The sequence below is a fragment of the Natator depressus genome, chromosome 8 (genome assembly GCF_965152275.1).
Source record: "Natator depressus isolate rNatDep1 chromosome 8, rNatDep2.hap1, whole genome shotgun sequence".
In the NCBI taxonomy this organism is placed as follows: Eukaryota; Metazoa; Chordata; order Testudines; family Cheloniidae; genus Natator; species Natator depressus.
The window spans coordinates 24,591,532-24,611,152 of NC_134241.1; the positions used below are offsets into that span (position 1 = coordinate 24,591,532).

The 19,621-nt window shown below is 37.9% G+C and overlaps 1 protein-coding gene across 2 annotated transcripts in view; it reads left to right on the forward strand.

The window, feature by feature from the left end:
• The window catches only part of GABRG2 (gamma-aminobutyric acid type A receptor subunit gamma2), a 95,456-nt gene extending 76,335 nt beyond the window's left edge, over positions 1-19,121 (forward strand). The window contains exons 7-10 of one of the 2 annotated variants that reach the window (XM_074960643.1): positions 7,593-7,745; positions 12,358-12,563; positions 15,400-15,423; positions 16,930-19,121. In XM_074960643.1, the coding sequence (XP_074816744.1) occupies positions 7,593-7,745; positions 12,358-12,563; positions 15,400-15,423; positions 16,930-17,205 (659 nt within the window). In that variant the 3' untranslated portion in view covers positions 17,206-19,121. The remainder of the gene's footprint in view (positions 1-7,592; positions 7,746-12,357; positions 12,564-15,399; positions 15,424-16,929) is intronic. The other variant, XM_074960644.1, reaches the window with a different exon arrangement.
• Positions 19,122-19,621: the final 500 nt, after the last annotated feature.

The window sequence follows — 19,621 nt, forward strand, 5'->3', positions numbered from 1 at the left end:
AATGTTGTTTTACTTCATTACATAATCAAACTATAATCATGGCTTTGAAATGGACAGGGATGGAACTCACTCAGTACAGATGCCATGCAGCATCAATGATAATCACGGGTTGCCTTGTCCCTTACATAACAGACAGACACACCAAATACTGAACATTCGGTTGTAGGATTTCAGAGGTTCTGAGGGATTTTATTTTGTTTTAAGCAACTATCTTCAGTGCTGCAGCAGATTTCCACCCCCCAAGATATTAATGTTCTCCAAAAACAGAAATCTGTTTGGTCTTTTATTGAAGCTTGGCAGCAGTACAACTGTAAGGAAAGGGAATGTTATTTTTTTTTCATCAGATGAATGTTTTAATTCTTTTTTAAGCTGTTTAGTTCTTATGTGGTTGAAAAATGAATGAATGAACAAATACAGTGAAGCCTGGAACTAGTAAGTAAAATAGTCATTTTTGACTGAGGGGCAGAATTAAAATTATTGTGAGGGACAGAAACAAAAGTAAGGGTAGGATGGGGCTATAAGGTTGATGGTAGGGCCTGCCACTTGGTGGTGGGGTGCAGATGGAACAGCTGGTGGGTTCTTTTTCCTGGGCTCTTTAAATCCTGGCAGTGGCCCTGGTTAAATGCATTATATATCACCTTCACTGTAGCTTCATTGTCCCATCCATCCATCCATCCATCCATCATCCTGTGCATTTATCATCAAATGCTTTGACAGAAATGAAAAAAGTTATGGTGAAAAATGCAAACAAAACCATGCTTCATTAGACAAGATACTATCAATATCTCTTCACATGGTAAATTTGACATTTCACCTCTTTAAAGGTATTAAACTAAGAACTTTATAAAACTTATAAAAATCAGAAATGGGTCATTTTGAACAGCTTCTAAACTTTAACTTATTCAGTGGAATCGTTTACATTTTTCACAGATATTAAATCTTCATTCCTTTCGTAAATTGTATGAGTTTGGAAAATAACTATTTTATTTTTCTTGCAAAACCACCATGTCTCTTTAACTGCATTTTTCAGTAGTACCTTAACTATGGAGTTCCCACCAGCTTCCCCATAAATATAGCAAACTCCTGCAAAAAAACCATATATAGGTCTTGGGAAATAAGTAGGAGAGTCTCTGGTTTTCAATTTTTTTAAAAAAATGTAATAATTAATGATGAAGTGAAGAAACATCAGGGCAGATACATCAGATCTTACCAGATTTATGTCATTAGTAATAATGGGTTAGACTGGCACTTTGCAATCTAGCCCGTAACAAGGGGCAGCACATTGTTGCATTGACCCTGGAACAGCTTGGGAGAGAGTGGATATTATGACTTAAGGAGGCACAGCTTCCCTCCCAGTCTTCTTAGTGCTCTAGAGAAGGTACAGACTGCACTGAACCTGCATCTAGCACAGCAGACAGTCCCCCATGCACCAGTGTAGTTATGCTTCAAGGTCTGTTGGGATGGTGGAATCAAGGCTGCACCCCCACCCCATCTGCTCCTGTGAGAAGGGAAATTGTAGCAGCTGTGATGATCCTTCTACTCCCCAATGAGTTGGAAGTGGCAGTCTGGCATACTGACTCCATAGAGTAAGGGGGGAATTTGCATTCCCTCAACAATCTTTCCCAATAATTGTCAGTTCTAATATTGAATATTTATATCACAATGGCACCAAACTTTTCCAGTCAATACAATGGCACTAATATAAGATTTTCAAGAACCTATGGGAGATTTGCACCCAACTCGCATTGGAATTCAATGGGATTTGGGCAGCTAACTCCCTTCAGTGCCTTTGAAAACCCCAGTCTGATAACATAAGGCACTGCACCAACACTGAGAAAAATGGAGGATCCATGTCCCAAAGAGTTTACACTCTAATTTCTCCACCTACTGAACTCTACGCACATCTTTTACTTACCTTGTAAGCTCCTGGGGGCAGGAGCTCTCTTTTTGTTTGGTGTTTGTACAGCACCTAGCACAATGGGCTCCACGATTGGGGCTCCACAGCCTTTTAAATTGTGTTCCAAGCTCACCCTTAAGGGAACTTTGTAGTCACTTAACACTTGTTTCTTTACCTTGGCTAAAAGTTTTATTCAGAGTGACGTCCAGGATTGCTTTGATTAAGGTAGTATAACTATCACTTCTAATTGAAAGGCTATATTCATGAAAGCCAACCCTTCAGATAATGATGGTATTTTCATATAATATATCCTAAAAATAACAAAATATGCCTTTTCCATTAAACTCTAGGAATTTGCCTAATCAGTTAATTCTTTAAACCCTGTATGAAATGGAATCTTTGTATGCTGGAGGTAGACTTTTTTGGTAGTGGTAACAATAAAAGAGACAGATCAAGAATGTATCTATTAAGATCATAAGAATGGCCATACTGGGTCAGATCAATTGTCCATCTAGCCCAGAATCCTGTCTTCTGACAGTGGCCAGTGCCAGATGCTTCAGAGGGAATGAACAGAACAGGGCAATTCTGAGTGATCAGTTCCCTGCTTCTGGCAGTTGGAAGTTTAGGGACAACTGGAGTATGGGATTATGTCCCTGTTCATCTTGGCTAATAACTATTGATGGACCTATTGCCCATTAACTTAGTTATTTATGGAGAAAATGAAGGTAAGGTCTGCCACCACAGGACAACAATATTCCCATTTACAATTTGCATGGAGTTTATATTCAGTTACTGATATTATGATAGGTTTCAGAGTAGCAGCCATGTTAGTCTGTATTCGCAAAAAGAAAAGGAGTACTTGTGGCACCTTAGAGACTAACCAATTTATTTGAGCATCATTACTTTAGTAACATTTCTATCACATAGGATTTGGGTTGTCTTAGAGCTGTAGTACATTCTTTTGGAGGAGCATCCGTGTCAATATACTTACAGAATGTGTCATGCCATTGCTGTGTTTATGCAAATCATTTTAAGGAGTAGTCACTGATAACTTTAAGATTCTGTTTTCCATTGACAGATTTATGGTCTTTGCCTGTTTCCTTTCTGAGGTGACAGTGCCCTCCTGTGGTCAAAAACATGTATTCTTGCAGAAATATTTCCTAGTGATTAACTTTTAGCATTTATAGCCCATACTAATTGAAAAAGATGGGATTCTCCACACATTCATTCATTCTTTTGTTCCTATTAATTTGAAATAAAATGTTATTCCTGACTATGTCTCCATGTTTCCATAACAAACATACATTTAAAAAGTTTAAATCATGTTTATTTTTTCCTTTGGTTTCAGTTTCAAGTAAAAGGAGTGTGGGGAGAGAAACATTAGAAATCTGGATAGCTGGAATATCTGCAAGTTGCACAATTATTTTTCATGTCATACACCTGTGCTCAGACAGAATCTTCCAGGTGTATTTTAGAAATCTAAAAATAAAGCCAAACATACGCTGGATGGAAAAAGAGACAATTATGAAAGAGGAGTTTGCAGGTAGCATTTGAAGAATTTCTTCTGAAATGGGGATACAATGTATAGCTAACAGTGATGAAGGCTAATTACTGGCCCTTCTAGTGTCACAATAATATGGTACTCTGAAAGAAGCTGCATAAAAAGAATATTTTATTGTTACCTTTGACTACACTTTCAGCACAGGTATGTAATTAGCCTGCACTTTGGATCTAGGGTTGAACAAAAGGCAAGCATAATTTTATTGCGCAAAATATGAGAGCTACTTATTAAAATAATTGAAGTGAATTAGCATTTGGTATGTTTATAAGATATGTTGTCGAGTGTTCATACATGGGTGCAAATATTGTTGTGTTAGCAATATCCCAAATGACTGCATCCTGGCTTTTAACAACTACCAATAAATATCACTCAAGAAGCTGCTTATAAATATAAGTGGACAGTTGAAGTGAACATTCTTGAAGTGAACAGTTATTTTCTTTCTCATGCTATGGGACCAGTTATCCCAGAGTTTTCACTGAGAAATATTTTAGTTGCAATGTATATGTTTGCACAGTTTGGGCTCTCTTTATCAGTATGTACAATGTCACTCCTTGTTCAAGATAAAATAGGCAAATATATATTTAATTTACGGAATTATATATGGAGTAGAATACTGGGCTGGCAGTCAGGTGGCACTTTGGATGAAGTGTTGACATTATTTTTTATCGCGAAGATACCTTGCATTGTCCTCCTCTCACACTTTTACACATGTGGAAATAAAGAATAACTCCAGAGCAGTCAATAGAGTGATATATTAGTGTGAAAATGGTGTGAGAGGAGAAACAAGCCTATCATCTCAAACCGAGGGCTTTAGCAGTGTGGGGTCACAGTGGCTGCTATTAAAAAGTGATCCTTGATACTACTGATATCTTTACAGTGTAAAGAATGCTTTGTTGTCTATATGTCACAAAGCTTGGTCCTATATAAATATACAGCAGAGGGTCTCCCTAACTAGCTACTTATATAAACCATCACCACCCACTGTAGTGTGTGATCATTAATGGATTTCATCCTCATAGCACCACTGTGAGGTAGAGAAGTATTATCCTCATTTTACAAATAGACAACAGAGGCAAGATAGATTAGAATAAATGGGTTTCACTTAATGGGGTGGAATCCTGGCCCTATTGAAGCCAATGGCAAATCTTGACTTCAACAGGGCCAGCATTTTCTACAAGAAATTTGTAACTGAGCTGGAAATTGAACCCAGCTTTCCTGAATGCCAAGCTAGTGCCCTGGGTGGTAGAAAGTCCTTCATCATCAACTCCCCACAAACACCTCAAAGCAGCTGCACGGATATAAACACTCTTTACCATTGGAGCTGTAGTCTGGCAGCCCTTCTTCAGGTAGAATTCTCATTGACTTTAGCTCGCATTTTACCATTATGAGTGCAGCTGCTTCGGCCTTTAAGGATTTTTTTCCCCCAACCTCACCCAGAACTTGGCAGTAAGACCTGGGAACTATGCAGATGTTGCCACAAGCTGATGCATTCAGGGACCCTAATCAAGATCCTTAGTGCAGGAAAGAGAAAAAGCTGTTTGTGAAGGGAGAACAAAATCTAAAAACTTAGATCAGTGTCTGATTCAAGGGAACATGTTGACTGAAATGTGTCATTTACCAACATTTCCAGTTCAGGAATCCAGCAGCAGAAAAAGCACCAAAAACTCTTGATAAATTAAATACAAAACATTAGCCCCTGGAGAGTCCCCAGTGTGTATAGCAAGTGCCAGATGAAGGTGAACTCACGTTTCCCTAGAAATAAATTGTTCATGGAGAGGAGCTGTTGACATCAGATTGATGTTTGAATGGTGCTCAGTGGGTTAAGACCTCTACTAGTTTATTAACTTCTTGAGTTTCCTTATATACTTTTTGTGGTGGTGGGAGAGGAGGATGGAGGGATGACATAATTTTATTTTTTTTATTAAAGAAATAAGAAAATGTGTCAATTAAATGCACTATTATAAAATAATAATAAAGTAATAATTGATATTTGCCTTAAGGGGCAAACAAAGCCCCATCCTTCTAGCTCCCAGATAGTAGTACCACAATAGAAGACTGGATGTGGATGGCTGTATAGGGGGGTTCTCACCACACAGGGTAGGACCTGGGCAAGCTGGGGAAATATAGGTAACTGTATATTCTCCTGTCATTCCTCCCTCCCCCACCCAGTAAGTTGGGGTAAGGGGTGGGAGTCGGGGGCATGTTGCATAAAGTCCTATTGAATATGCTTTGCACAGGGACTTCACAGCAGTTCTGCTACCTGGGTAGGTGAAGTTAATGTGCCCATCTTGTCAGGATGGATTTTGAGGTCTAGATTTTGTCCTAGAAGGTCTACAAAAAAAAGGTGTTTGCATGAGTTAGCCATGCCATTTCCTATGCTTAAGAGTAAAAAGTGCTTGGAGCTGAGAGTGCTGCAGCTTCTGGAGCTCTGGGCCAAAAGAGATCAGTCCTAAACTAGGATAAAATGTGGGGTTAATAATTAGTGACATACCAGTCCATCCATTCCAACATACTGGCTCAAGACCAGCAATTTCAAAGAAAGAAACAAGAAACCATGCAGTGGACTGTAATTTTATATAATATAATACAATTTTCAACATTCATAGGATCTATGATCTATGTATGTCCTTGGATATGTATCTTTGGACTCTAATATTCTGATGCGTTATCTAGGCACATGGAAAACTGGTTTTCCGTTAGTTCTATCATGAACCCGTGCTGTGTATATGTTCCTTGTCAGACTTTTTGGTCTTTGTTTTACCTCTCATTCCTCTTCTGATTTTAGCCTCATTTTAAAAAAATAATAACTTTAAACATGAAAAGAGCTTCCTCTTAAAGGATGTTTCCTTTGAAATACAGCAGCTAATGCATAGTGTAATCTCTACCATAGCATGGCAGGGAGACAGCCAATTTTAGAAATGCCAGGGCTGTTAGAAGCATATGTTAAAGTGAATAAATACAGAAATTCAAATTGACAAAAATAACCACCTTTCCCAAAGTGGCCAATTAGACTCACAGGAGATAAGAATAATTAATATTACAGTTGTATGGGTTTTGATTGTATAGCTCTCTTTAACCATGTATGTTTTAAATATTTAACTTTAGCCTGTCCATGAAATGATATGAGAATTAGGGTAAAGTAATAAAACAGATCCTTAGCATTTAGCCATGACTCGTCAGTATATACCAGATATATGTTATATTAATTTGTGAGTATTCTAATGGTAGTAAGGAGGTTTCTATTGCTTTAGTTGATAAAGACTATAATAACAGTTATAGTCAATCTGGTTAGTATGGGCAGTGAGGAATGACTAGGATGGTGACATTTCTATTGCAAAAAACACTGCTCCTGGAAAGGCTACCTCTAAACTCTTTCATGTTTAGAGTTTATTAGGGATTATTCTAGTGAAGATTAAGAACAGGTTTTTAATTTTAATATGCCTGTAAATTTAGTATTCAAAATGAACAACAAACTACATTGAGCAAGAGTAAGTTTTGGTTGACCTTCCCTCCTACAGCTCTGCAAATGTACCTCAATATAGATTAACAATCCTCCCCGCTATTCTAGTCCTGGGCTTCTCTTTACATAGATTCCACAAATTGGAAGGAGCCTTTGTTGGGCCCCGGGCCATCTTCTCCCGCCAAATTTTTTGCACCAGTATAGGTGTGAAAAGCACTCTAAAGCACAATTGAGAGCACAAACACTTGGCTCATTGGAATACAGTGATTGGAGACATGCTGGACCACTACTGAGACATGTGCTAGGATACATGAAGCAGATTGCAGATTGGTCTATAAATCCAGCTGAAAGGAGAGTAGGTTGAGGGGAATAAAACGGTAGGGGAGGGAGCACCTTTTACTGTGTAGATGGTTGTTCCTCTTGAAGGTTGGAGTTCATCATACATGTGGGGTCATGGGGGATGTTTCCTTCCATACCCCAGAAGCGAACAGGGTTCAGTTAATAAAGAACAGCAGGAAACCAAACTCACAGCTCTACAGAATGTGTGTGTGTACCTGTTTCTAGAACACCTATCCAAACATGGTGAACACAACTCACTATGTATATACCTAGGTAACAGATGGTAAATCTAAAGGGTTTTTAAATGCTATTCTATGTATATCTTTGTTTTACAGGGGACTACGTAGTCATGTCAGTTTACTTTGACTTGAGCAGAAGAATGGGTTATTTCACTATTCAGACCTATATCCCCTGCACACTCATTGTAGTGCTATCCTGGGTCTCCTTCTGGATTAACAAGGATGCAGTTCCAGCCAGAACATCTCTGGGTGAGTTGCTGTGTCTTCCAGCATTTACGATATGATTTATGTATCTAGCAGAGCTCCAGTATAGGGGAGCATCTGGCTGCAAGTCTAGTATAGTTCTCTGTGCATCACATGTGAAAGAATTGCATTTGTCACTTAGGGCTTGTCTATACTACCCGCTGGATTTGCGGGCAGCGATCAATCCAGCGGGGGTCGATTTATCGCGTCTAGTCTAGACACAATAAATCGACTGCCGAGCGCTCTCCTGTCAACTCTGGTACTCCACTGGAGCAAGAGGCACAGGCGGAGTCGATAGGAGAGCATCAGCAGTCGACTCACCACAGTGAAGACACCGCAGTGAGTAGATCAAAGTACGTCGACTTCAGCTATGTTATTCATGTAGCTGAAGTTGCGTAACTTAGATCAATTTCCCCCCTCCCCAGTGTAGACCAGGCCTTAGATGGCAACTGGAATGTATGTCTCTTGTCAAGATATAATGTGAGTCAAGCAACATTTGCATCTCTTCCCCTTTCCCCTTTTACTATATTGGGTCCTGCAAAGGGACTGCATACTTCAAATAATTGCAATGGAAGCCTGCACAGCAGTGAGTTTCAAGAGCACCTGGATTCCATTTTATACTCAAGATCTTGCATATTTTGAAGAGCTAGTTGGAAATTCATCCTTTTTTTTGCCATAACAATGTTGGGGAACATTTTTCTGATATTTGAGCAGCTTGGCTTTTACACAAAAACATCCAATGCTGTCAATATAGTCAATGCCAAGGAAGAGTTAATCTGGCCAGTTATCCATGTAATACCATGAACAAAGGTGAACAAAGGTACATGCATGGCAGAGGTGTATGTATCATGTGTAAAGACCTGAGCTTTCTCTGCTGAGGTGTCTCATCAGGGTGCTGCGAGATCTCCCCTGTCACATCTGTACTGGCCATTGTAGTGCATGTGTATTCATGAAGAAAATGGATATTTACCCTCCTTAATAAGAATGGTAGCAGAAACAATGGATTATTGCAAAAAGATGTGACGTTCCCTCTAGAAAAATGGATTCCATCCTTTTTCGTTTGATAACTGCACAATAGCCTAACCCCCAGTTTCCTTGTATGAACATCTGGTTCAGTAAAGGCCATACATGCATGAGAGAAATTTATTGCCCTAAAGGATAAACCTATTTTTATTATCTTGCTATCTGGACATTCTTTCTTTTTACCAAATCTCATATGTATGTCTCAAAAGCACCAAAAATCAGCTGTTCTTTTACCTCTATTAAGAAGTTGATGTTAGTTATAAGGTTTGTTTTTGTCTGTATCTAAAGAGTTATTGTTCACCATGTTTTGGTATCTCAGTTGTTTGTATTTTAATTCCATACTTACTTCTGTATGATTATGTGTTTTAATACCTGACTGTTTGCTTATGTGACCTCTCCTGGCCCCCCTGCTCCCACAAAAAATATTCAGCTGTTGTCAAAGTTATTGTCTCTGAACGTCACCCATCTTCAGACAGCCCTCTGCAGAAGGCACACACAAGGCCTACACACCATATAAGACCTATTTTAAGGTCTTAAATTAAACTTTAAGGCTGTGATCCTGCAATTTACAATGCACAGCCAGCCTGCTCCATTGATTTCAGCAGGGTTCGGTGTACTTCCAGCAGTCTGTCTATGCTTTGTAAGTTTCCCTCAGGGATGAACTTCATCCCTGGGGTTTACTTCACGTACAGAATGGAACATATCACCTTTGAAGGCAGGCATGTGAATATGTGCATTTCTGAAATGTACCTGGAATATTTCATGGCAGTTTTTATCACATGATTTTATACTAGTGATGGGCAAACTTCTAAAGCCCCAAGTTTGGGTTTCTTTCAAGTAAACCCCCCCAAAATTAGACCAGCCTTCTAAGAATCTCCAAACCTCTGGGTCTGGCAAAAGTAGGAGGGAAACTTCACAGGAACAGAGTCCTCTCAACTATAAATCAAATGAATTTTAAGTTGTCATCAGAGTTCTTATCATATGTTGTCCCAAAAGTCTCTCATGCAATTAGTTACAATTAGCAATTTCTACATGAATTGGCCCATTAATAAGCTAAGAGATGGATAAATATAACTTGTTTCTAAGAAACAGTTGATGGCACTAAAAATGCAAGGTAAAATTATGTGGCTAGATGATAAAATTGTGGCCACCCACTTTTCACTTTCAGAGATCTGGATTTGAGTCCTGATAAGTGAAAATGACTTTAGATTTGCCAACCTAATTTTCAGTTCTGCACAAAAACACAATACAGGTTAGCCAAACACAACTGTAAAGTTTTTTCCAATGGAGACTCAGAACTGGATTATCAAGGATTTGCAGGACAGAAGGTTTTAAAATAATGTTGTATGTGTGCACAATCAGTAAATGAATTCAATTATTTTTGAGATGTACAACATGGACCAGATTCTCTATTGAGAACTGGCCTGTTTACACTATTCAGGAGGCTTAAGGGGACCAGAAATTGACCACGAATGGGCAGCAGAGAATTCCCCTGTTAAAAGGAAACTCCCTGTTGCAAATGTGCTGGATCTTGGCTTTGTGCCAGTCATTCCCTACCAAAGGGTGTGATGGGGTTCAAGGGTGGGAGTGACAATCCAGACCAGTGAGGGATTGTATCACCACTTGCCCTGCAACCCTGGGTGCTTTACAGTGCTTTGCTGCTTGAGCTCCCAGCTTGGGATTTGCTTAGCCAACCTACCAACATGCAGATCACATCCTGAGTGTCCATATGCTAGACAGGCCTGGTTCAGCAGCTCTGACTACAGCAGCCTGTCTACAGCCCCAATCTGGCTTCCACCCACTTTGGTTACAACCAGAAAGGTGACCCCAACACACTCCCAGTCCTAAATGTTCACAGAACTGTGTTTTCTGAAATGTCCAGCATTCTCTGGGACAGTTTAGAGAAATAATAAGGTTCATTTCTTTCCTCTAAAGACCGAAAAGCACATCACAATTTATTAATTTACCTGGGATAAGTACACCCTTCCAATTAAACACAGCACAGAGTTATGTTTTGTTTTGTTTTTACAAAACAAAACAAATTTATTAACAATGGGACATAGATCTGTTTAACAACTCCCCCTGACCTTCCAGGATTACACACTTTAGTCATAATTCTAGCATACATACATCCAGAACTCTTAATACCCCACCGCATACATACATCACAGAAGAACATTAATGATCGGTGTGTTGTTAGTTTTTTAATGATACCTCACAAGACACATTTTGTACAAAGATTATTTCAATTGTGTGAACACAGAGGTTCAGGGTGTGAACACAGAGGTTCTTAATGTCATATAAAGATCAGCAGAGATTCTGTCATTTTGTATGTGGGTTTCAACCGTGGGAAACCATCATTGATGTTCACCTTCAACATTATACAGAAGAAGTCACTTCACATACATACAAGTTCAGTCTCTATTTGGTGATCAGTGTTGGCTTTCAATTCTTGTGTGTGGATGAGCAGTTTTCTGTACTCAACATATATAGGTATTCATAATGTCAACTCAAAATATAAGAATGTAGGCAGGTGTGAAGGCTCAAGCTGACAATTATTTATTATAATTTGAGGTTTTGTAATTAGGGGAAAATGGTAATTTCCCTTATCTCTCCTATTTTTTTTTTTTTGTATTTTCAATCCATAAAAGCACAAATGGGGATTAAATTGTGGGGTTTGTTTTTCTGTTAAGTCTTTATGGGCCTGATCCAAAACCCATCATAGCCTATGGGAGTCTGTGCACTGATTTCAGTGGCTCTGAATTAGGCCCTATAGAAATTCTGATTTTGCATCAAAAACTTTAAAATTATAAAATAGTCCCACAGACGGTGGATTAGTTACAATTAAGGTGAATTGTCAGAATTACAGTGGATAGTGAGGTGCAAGTTTCCCTACATATTTGATTGTGGTCAGTTGGTCATTGCTATGAAGAACAGATGCAAACCCTAATGAAAAGTGTGGGAGTTTTGGATTGCATCCTTAATCCCTCATTTAATGAACATCAAACTCATTCATATAAGATATTCATCTGAGACGTTAAATAGAGGTCTTGGCTTTTTGTTGACATTTAAGATTCTAGCCCCCCTCTTTTTCCACTTTTTTTTTTTCATAATACTTTCTTGAGAGATTTTAGGCATTTCCACTTCTTGTAATAGCTTCTAATACTTTTCTTTGGGTATTTCAGCACTGCCCAGAAACTGAAAATGAAGGAAACTTATTTCAACATAAAGAACCTTCCAAAAGTTCAGTTCTAAGGATGGACAAAGTTGTTGAGGATGATCTTTTTTTCCCCCAGTTGAGTTTGGCTACCTCTGCTGAAAAGTTATATTTTTTCCTAATATTTCTTCAGGTGCTACATCATGGGAGTCCCTTTGTAGGAAACAATGCATTGTAATTCGTATTTCCTGTGACTGCCTGGAGTCTCTCACTGAATACACAAGTCCCTCCTGCTTAGCATGCTGCTTTTTAACACTCTCACTGTATGCCAGGACTCCAGGGCATCCTTCAAAGCCAGTCAGCATGTGGCAAGTGACAGAATTACTTTGTCACCTTAAATAGTAACATTTTTTTGGTTCAATTCTGTCTCCTTACCAGGTATTACAACTGTTCTGACAATGACCACCCTCAGTACAATTGCTCGTAAATCTCTTCCCAAGGTCTCTTATGTGACAGCAATGGATCTTTTTGTGTCAGTTTGTTTTATTTTTGTTTTTTCTGCACTGGTGGAGTATGGGACCCTGCACTACTTTGTCAGCAACAGAAAACCAAGCAAGGATAAAGACAAAAAGAAGAAAAACCCAGTATGTATTGTATTGTTCCCTATATAAATCTCAGTTATGTTTTCTGAGAGAGCATTTAAATCCTACTTTGTGTTTGCCTTTTCGTTATACTGTGCTATAGCTGTAAACCGTTCATAGACGTAAATGGGAATACAAACTCAGTCAACCATGGGGAATGAATAGTTGATATATTACAGTTGTCTGGGAGCCTAGAGATTGATTTCTTAGTGGCAGGCTCCATCTAACCAAAGTGTTCTGTAAGTTACCACTATTACCAAAACCATGCCTTCATGTTATGGTAAATAGAGTCACTGATATGAGAATAAAAAGAAAAAAGAAAAGGAGTACTTGTGGCACCTTAGAGACTAACCAGTTTATTTGAGCATGAGCTTTCGTGAGCTACAGCTCACTTCATCGGATGCATAGCATATCGTGGAAACTGCAGAAGACATTATATACACACAGAGACCATGAAACAAAACTTCCTCCCACCCCACTGTCCTGCTGCTAACAGCTTATCTAAAGTGATCATCAAGTGATCATCAAGGAAGGCCATTTCCAGCACAAATCAAGGTTTTCTCACTCTTCCCCCCCCACACACACACAGACACACATACAAACTCACTCTCCTGCTGGTAATAGCCCATCCCTCTTTGAAACCTCTCTTTATAATGCGCATGATAATCAAGGTGGGTCATTTCCAGCACTAATCCAGGTTTTCTCACCCCCCCCACACCCCCCCCTCCAAAAACCACACACACAAACTCACTCTCCTGCTGGCAATAGCTCATCTTACAATGTGCACAGCAATAATCCAAGTTTAACCAGAACGTCTTGGGGGGGGGGGGGGGTTGTAGGAAAAAAACAAGGGGAGATAGGCTACCTTGCATAATGACTTAGCCACTCCCAGTCTCTATTCAAGCCCAAATTAATAGTATCCAATTTGCAAATGAATTCCAATTCAGCAGTTTCTCGCTGGAGTCTGGATTTGAAGTTTTTTTGCTTTAAGATAGCGACCCTCATGTCTGTGATTGCGTGACCAGAGAGATTGAAGTGTTCTCCGACTGGTTTATGAATGTTATAATTCTTAACATCTGAAACCTGATATGAGAATCAATTTCTTTGTCTTAGCTCTGCCAGTATCTTGTGACCTTATACAGTGACTTCCTGTTTGTACGCTGAAATGATTATCTTTTCTTTACTGCACAAGGCAGATTTAAAAATTAAGCTATTCTATTTTTTATTGCTGTCCCTATCTTGTTGCATGATTATCAAAACTTCTTGGTCACAATGGGAATTTTCTCCGTTAGATTCATTTATGTAGGGAAAAATACCTGTTTATGTACCATTACTTCATAGGGAATGACAAAGGCAATGTAAAGAATACAGAGCACTTGAGTGTTTAATTTTTATTTTCAAAGCACAAAATGTATTTTTTGCAAATCCCTGTCTCTCTTTCCTTTCTATTCTTTCCTTGTTTTATTTTCCTTACTGTACTCTCTCTCCTGAATCCCTTTTTTTATTTCTTACCTCAGAATGTGATTCTATTAACACGTATAGCTTTACCTGCTAGCAGTAACAAGTATATGATAACAGCCTTTATAACAGCTGCAGTGAAGGCCACTGGAAATCCCCTATTGTCAGTGCAGTATTTGCAGACTATTTGGTTTCAGTGAGGTTGGTACCTTACGCTTCCATGCTGAAGTAAAACTCTGTTCTTCTAGAGCAACAGAATCTAAGTGTGTGTGGGAGGGAGGGAAGCAAAAGAGACAAAATACAAAAAGAAAGAAAATGCATTTGAAGTTTCTCCTCTGCATTCCCTCTACACACACTCATGGTACGTGGAGTACACCAATAGAAATTTTCAAATGTACCTAAATCAATTGGACTTGAGCACCCAAATCCTTTAGAAAAAAGAAAAGGAGTACTTGTGGCACCTTAGAGACTAACAAATTTATTTGAGCATAAGCTTTCGTGAGCTACAGCTCACTTCATCGGAGCTGTAGCTCACGAAAGCTTATGCTCAAATAAATTTGTTAGTCTTTAAGGTGCCACAAGTACTCCTGTTCCTTTTGCGGATACAGAATAACACGGCTGCTACTCTAAATCCTTTAGGCACTTACGCATAGGAGAGCAAATACACAGGAGAGCAAATAAAGATTAACATTTTTGTCATTGTAATGCACAGTTTTATCTTATTGTAAATAATTTTGTTACATTAATTAAACGCTTGTCACTGATCTGCTGATTTACCAAAAAGAACAAAACAAAACATGAATTTGTTTGTCCTGGATAAATAACCAAACAGAAGTCATGTAAACAGTAAGGTTTGTGGGCACTTGGGGACATTTACAACTGTTTTCTTCAGTCCAACAGAAGATTATGTTTTCTTTCCTCAAATCAGAAGTAGGGATGGGCCTGATACTAAATCAAGGCTCAAAGAAACCCTGAACATTAGGGTGGAGAGTTGAAGGGCCAATTTCCAGTAGCAGAGACTTTGGCCCTGAATGTAAATCCAAACTTTGCAGATAGCCCTTAATTTTAAAATGGAATGACCCAAATGACATCTCTTAATTCCCCTGAACAATGAAAAGATTGAAACCAGGTTCCCTATTTTGTGGCTTTGTCCACTTTAATTACATGACACTGAGATGAGAGAAATATTTTCTTGTCCGTAGTATAACAGAGTTTCTTATTTAAAAGGCTGTCCCCCTTTCCTGTTTATAATTTACTTATTTTTTTACTTGCTATATTTTTAAAAAGTATCTTTAATTTATATTATTTTTTCTCTTTCTTCCTCTTCTTTCTTTCTTTATTTTAAAAATTCTGATTCTCTTTTCTGTCTGCAAAACAAAAGCTTCTTCGGATGTTTTCCTTCAAGGTATAAAGTTTTTGGAATGGAAATTTACTGCATGCGACTGCTGAATTTAACTATTAGAGCTTAAATGAGATTATTTCTTTTTAATTAGACATTTAAGCATTCTACTCAGGACAATATCCTAAATAAGTAGAATGGCTACAGATTTCTAAACAAATTTGTAGAGTTGATTCAGCAGCCCGAACCCTGACTCACTCACGGTTTTGAACTTGAAGTTCAAGAGAGCCCAACATTTTTGGATCGCATGAGTTAAGAGAGCCTAATGTGTTTAAAGCATCTGTATTTCTCTCTTTATCAATTACCCATGGATCCAATACCACCAGCCACACTAAGCACCAGTAATGTACCCTTTTAGAACTCAACTCTGACCCCCTTTAACCTTTGTGGTCTAATTTAAATAAACAAAACCAAAATCTCTTCTAATGATGAGCTGTTCAAAATTCACTGTCATCATTAATTACCTGTATGGTGTTCTTATGTCTAATGTCAGAGTTTTGAAAGGGTTTTAAATGCATACATTTTCTAATACTGTCACTGGATCCACATGCTGTTGTTATCCAAAATTGCAAATATAGATAGCTGTATACTACATCTGACTCTGATCTTCATTCAGAAATGCAGAGATTGAGTTTGAGGGGGGAAAAAAAGAAGAATATTTAAGCTGAAGCGAATAGAATTGACATATTCTGTGGAAACTGACATGTCGTAATTTTCCAGAATCATAAAAAAAATTGGCCAGGTGCCAGCCAAAAGTTTGGGTGGCATGCATTATGCAATGCGACGTTCACCAATTGCTCAAGATAGTTGAAAATGCCTAATTAATTCAACTTATAGCAAATGTACATACATGTACAGCTACTGTATACGGTGTTGGACATGTAGAGGCTTCCAGATGGTGAACAATGGTAGATGCCGAGCTGTATGGATTAATAAAAGCAAACTACTGGAGACTGTTACATAGACTGTTCAAACCCCTTGATTCAGATCAACCAGTTAACATTCTCTTCGCTCTTTTCAGCAAATTGCAGTTATTTGCCAGTGCCGAAGCATGGACACACTTTTATTAAAGAAAATCCTGCATTTCCAGTTGATTACCGCAATTCCTTTCATGTGCAACATCAATAATTGTCTTCATATATCATGCAAATACTATATAAAAGGCAAAAGCAATCCAAATTGCCATTAACTTGCATTCCTGAATGTTTCCTTTACCCTCTAAATTTTAATTTATTTGGCATTAAACCTACCTACTCATATTTATTAATACGTAATGTTAATCTGCATTGCTTATCTCAGAATTTAAGCTATATATATATGAAAATGTTCTTTTAATAGTTTAAAAATAAGGATTTACTATTAGAGCTCCTTATTCTTTAGCAGGTCCCTATTTACCCCTAAGTAGAACCATCCTTTGCATAGACTGACCATTAGTCTAAATCAAGTTTTGTTATGAAGATTGTAACAATCTCTTTCTTCCTGCTCCCATATTTTGTCCCTCATTCATCACAGGCACCTACAATTGATATCCGACCAAGATCAGCTACTATTCAAATGAACAATGCCACACACCTCCAAGAAAGGGATGAAGAGTATGGGTATGAGTGTCTTGATGGAAAGGACTGTGCCAGCTTTTTCTGCTGCTTTGAGGATTGCCGAACAGGGGCGTGGCGGCATGGAAGAATACACATCCGTGTTGCCAAAATGGACTCCTATGCCCGCATCTTCTTTCCAACTGCCTTCTGTTTGTTTAACCTGGTGTACTGGGTATCCTACCTTTACCTTTAAAATCAGAAAGGAAATAGGTGATATGAGCCTTACTCACTGAATTTCTTAGAGAGATGGTTTCCTTTTGAAGTCCACTTAAAGTATTTATGACACGCTTTATAGTGGTCTGAATTCTCTAGTGCCATAACCCAGTAAATATCAATCATATCATATTGTTCGTCTAAAACTATCATATAATTATTGTGATTTAAACAATTCCATTCAATATGTTTAAGTGATTTGAAACAAAAAATAAAGCAGGTAACATGCAGCTCGACCAGCTGGAATAGAAACAAATAGAGCATTATTGGGGGAAAGGGAGGGAAACATGCCAACTTTAATTAATAATTGGATATTGTCATTTCAATCATGAGTGACTGAGGCTAGAATTTCAAAGTAAAGTACTGTACAGTTTGTTAGCATCTACTATAAATATGCTATATCTTTGTCCTCTGTGGGCTTTTCTTTTTGGAAGAGTCATCTTTCACCTTTCACTTCAAATAAATGTTAGTAGGCTAGCAAAGTAACTTTCCCTCTCAAATAAAAATAGACATTTCACTATGCCTTCCCTTTAAGAACACATGTACAATGCTGTAAATATTTCAATACCTTGTAGTACTTAAAGTCTCTAGTGCATGCATCTCTTTTGACCAAAATAAATGAAGCAAAGGTACCATAAATTATTGTCTTTTATTTTGTGTCTCTGGCTGTGCTATTGTAACTGAAATGTGGATAATTTTTTTTCCCTGGAAAAATTGCCCCGCTCCCTCATGCATGGAAGATTCAAGCAGACAACAACACTTTCATGTAAGACATTAGAGAAGCGTTAAGGATTGAAACAAATAACATGTAGACAGAACAATCTGTATGACCAATATAATACTTAGTTTATAAAGTAACTGTATGTGTTTGCTGCTGTTTTAGCTCTCATTTTCCAGTGACAACATTGTTATGTCTCAGCTGAATTTGCAATTATTATACATTGCAAGATCATCTGTGGTCTTTTAATACATATGTTTTAAATGAATCTTTTCCCATATTGAGCCTGAACTTTGATTATTCTTCTCACGCAGGGTGTTTTGGGGAAATAGATTGTAAGCCCCTTGGAGCAGACACCATCTTTTTGTTGTGTGTTTGAACAGCACCTAGCACACTGGGGTCCTGGCCCATGAGTAGAGCACCTAAGTGCTACAGTAATACAAATACACTAATAAATTAATAATAATAATAATAATAATACACAATCAATTTGAATTAATCAGAAGGATTAGAAACAGCTTTGATTCTTAGCAACCACAACAAATATTTATTCTCTAGGTAAACTTCAGGTTCATTTTGGTTCATTATATTTGCACTGTGTAGACACCTATCATTCACCACCCATTCATGTTTCTGAACAGCAATATTAGTCAGCACTGCTTTTTGTTCTGTGTGTACCTTTCCAAAAATACAGACTCTAACCCCGGCTAGCACACAATTTACAGGTAACCTTGAAACAATAAAAGGAAATGAAGAGTGTCTTTGCTAATAAATCATATGTGCATAGCTTATGTGTATTAAAAACTATTTAACCCACCTGGGTGAATCTTGAAACTCATTTAGCCAGTGGTTTTCAGAACCTGTATGATGCTCAATTATGCAATGTTAAGCACATGTAAATATTACTGACATTTTTTTTTATTGTCAAAGATGTAAAATGTCAACTCTAGGAAAATAGGTTTGGAGTTTGCAATGAGAGCTGTATATGTATGTTATTACACAATTACTAATAGATTATATGGAGACATAAAGACAGTTTTCCACTGTTTGTATAGTTTTGGAAATAAACATGTATAGAAAGGTATAACTAATTCTTGATCATCAATTGTTCCTTGTCCAATGTATTTGACAACCTTTTAATAAAGGAACTGCACACACTAGTGGACTTTTTCAATAAAATTGCTGCACTCCACTCTCCAGTATCCTTGTGGTTACTTTGTTAAAAGTAGCTTAAAGCATATTAGAACAGTATTATGGTTTGCTCTTGAGAAGGCTTTATTTTTAAACTGCCTAGATTGTGAAATAATAATGATTTAGCCCCCAATCCAGAAAGCATTTATACATGTGCTTAACTTTAAGTATGTGAATAGGCTCTTTGACTTCAAAATGAGAAAATGGGCTCTTGAAGAAGTGTTTGCAGGATCAAGGCCTTAAAGTAGATCACCACTTTAGGTTCACCCCACTCTTGAGAACCAGTGGAATGGATGTATTGGTCTAAGAAAGGATATTAGTTTGATACTCCATCTGAAAGTATGACTACACAAGGTACATGGCAGGAGCAAATCAGGCCAAATATTGACCAAAATAAAATTATTATGATTTAGGATTTACTATACTAGAACAAATCACTCACCATCATCAAGCCTGACATCCTTTATCCAGTAGTAGACAACAAATA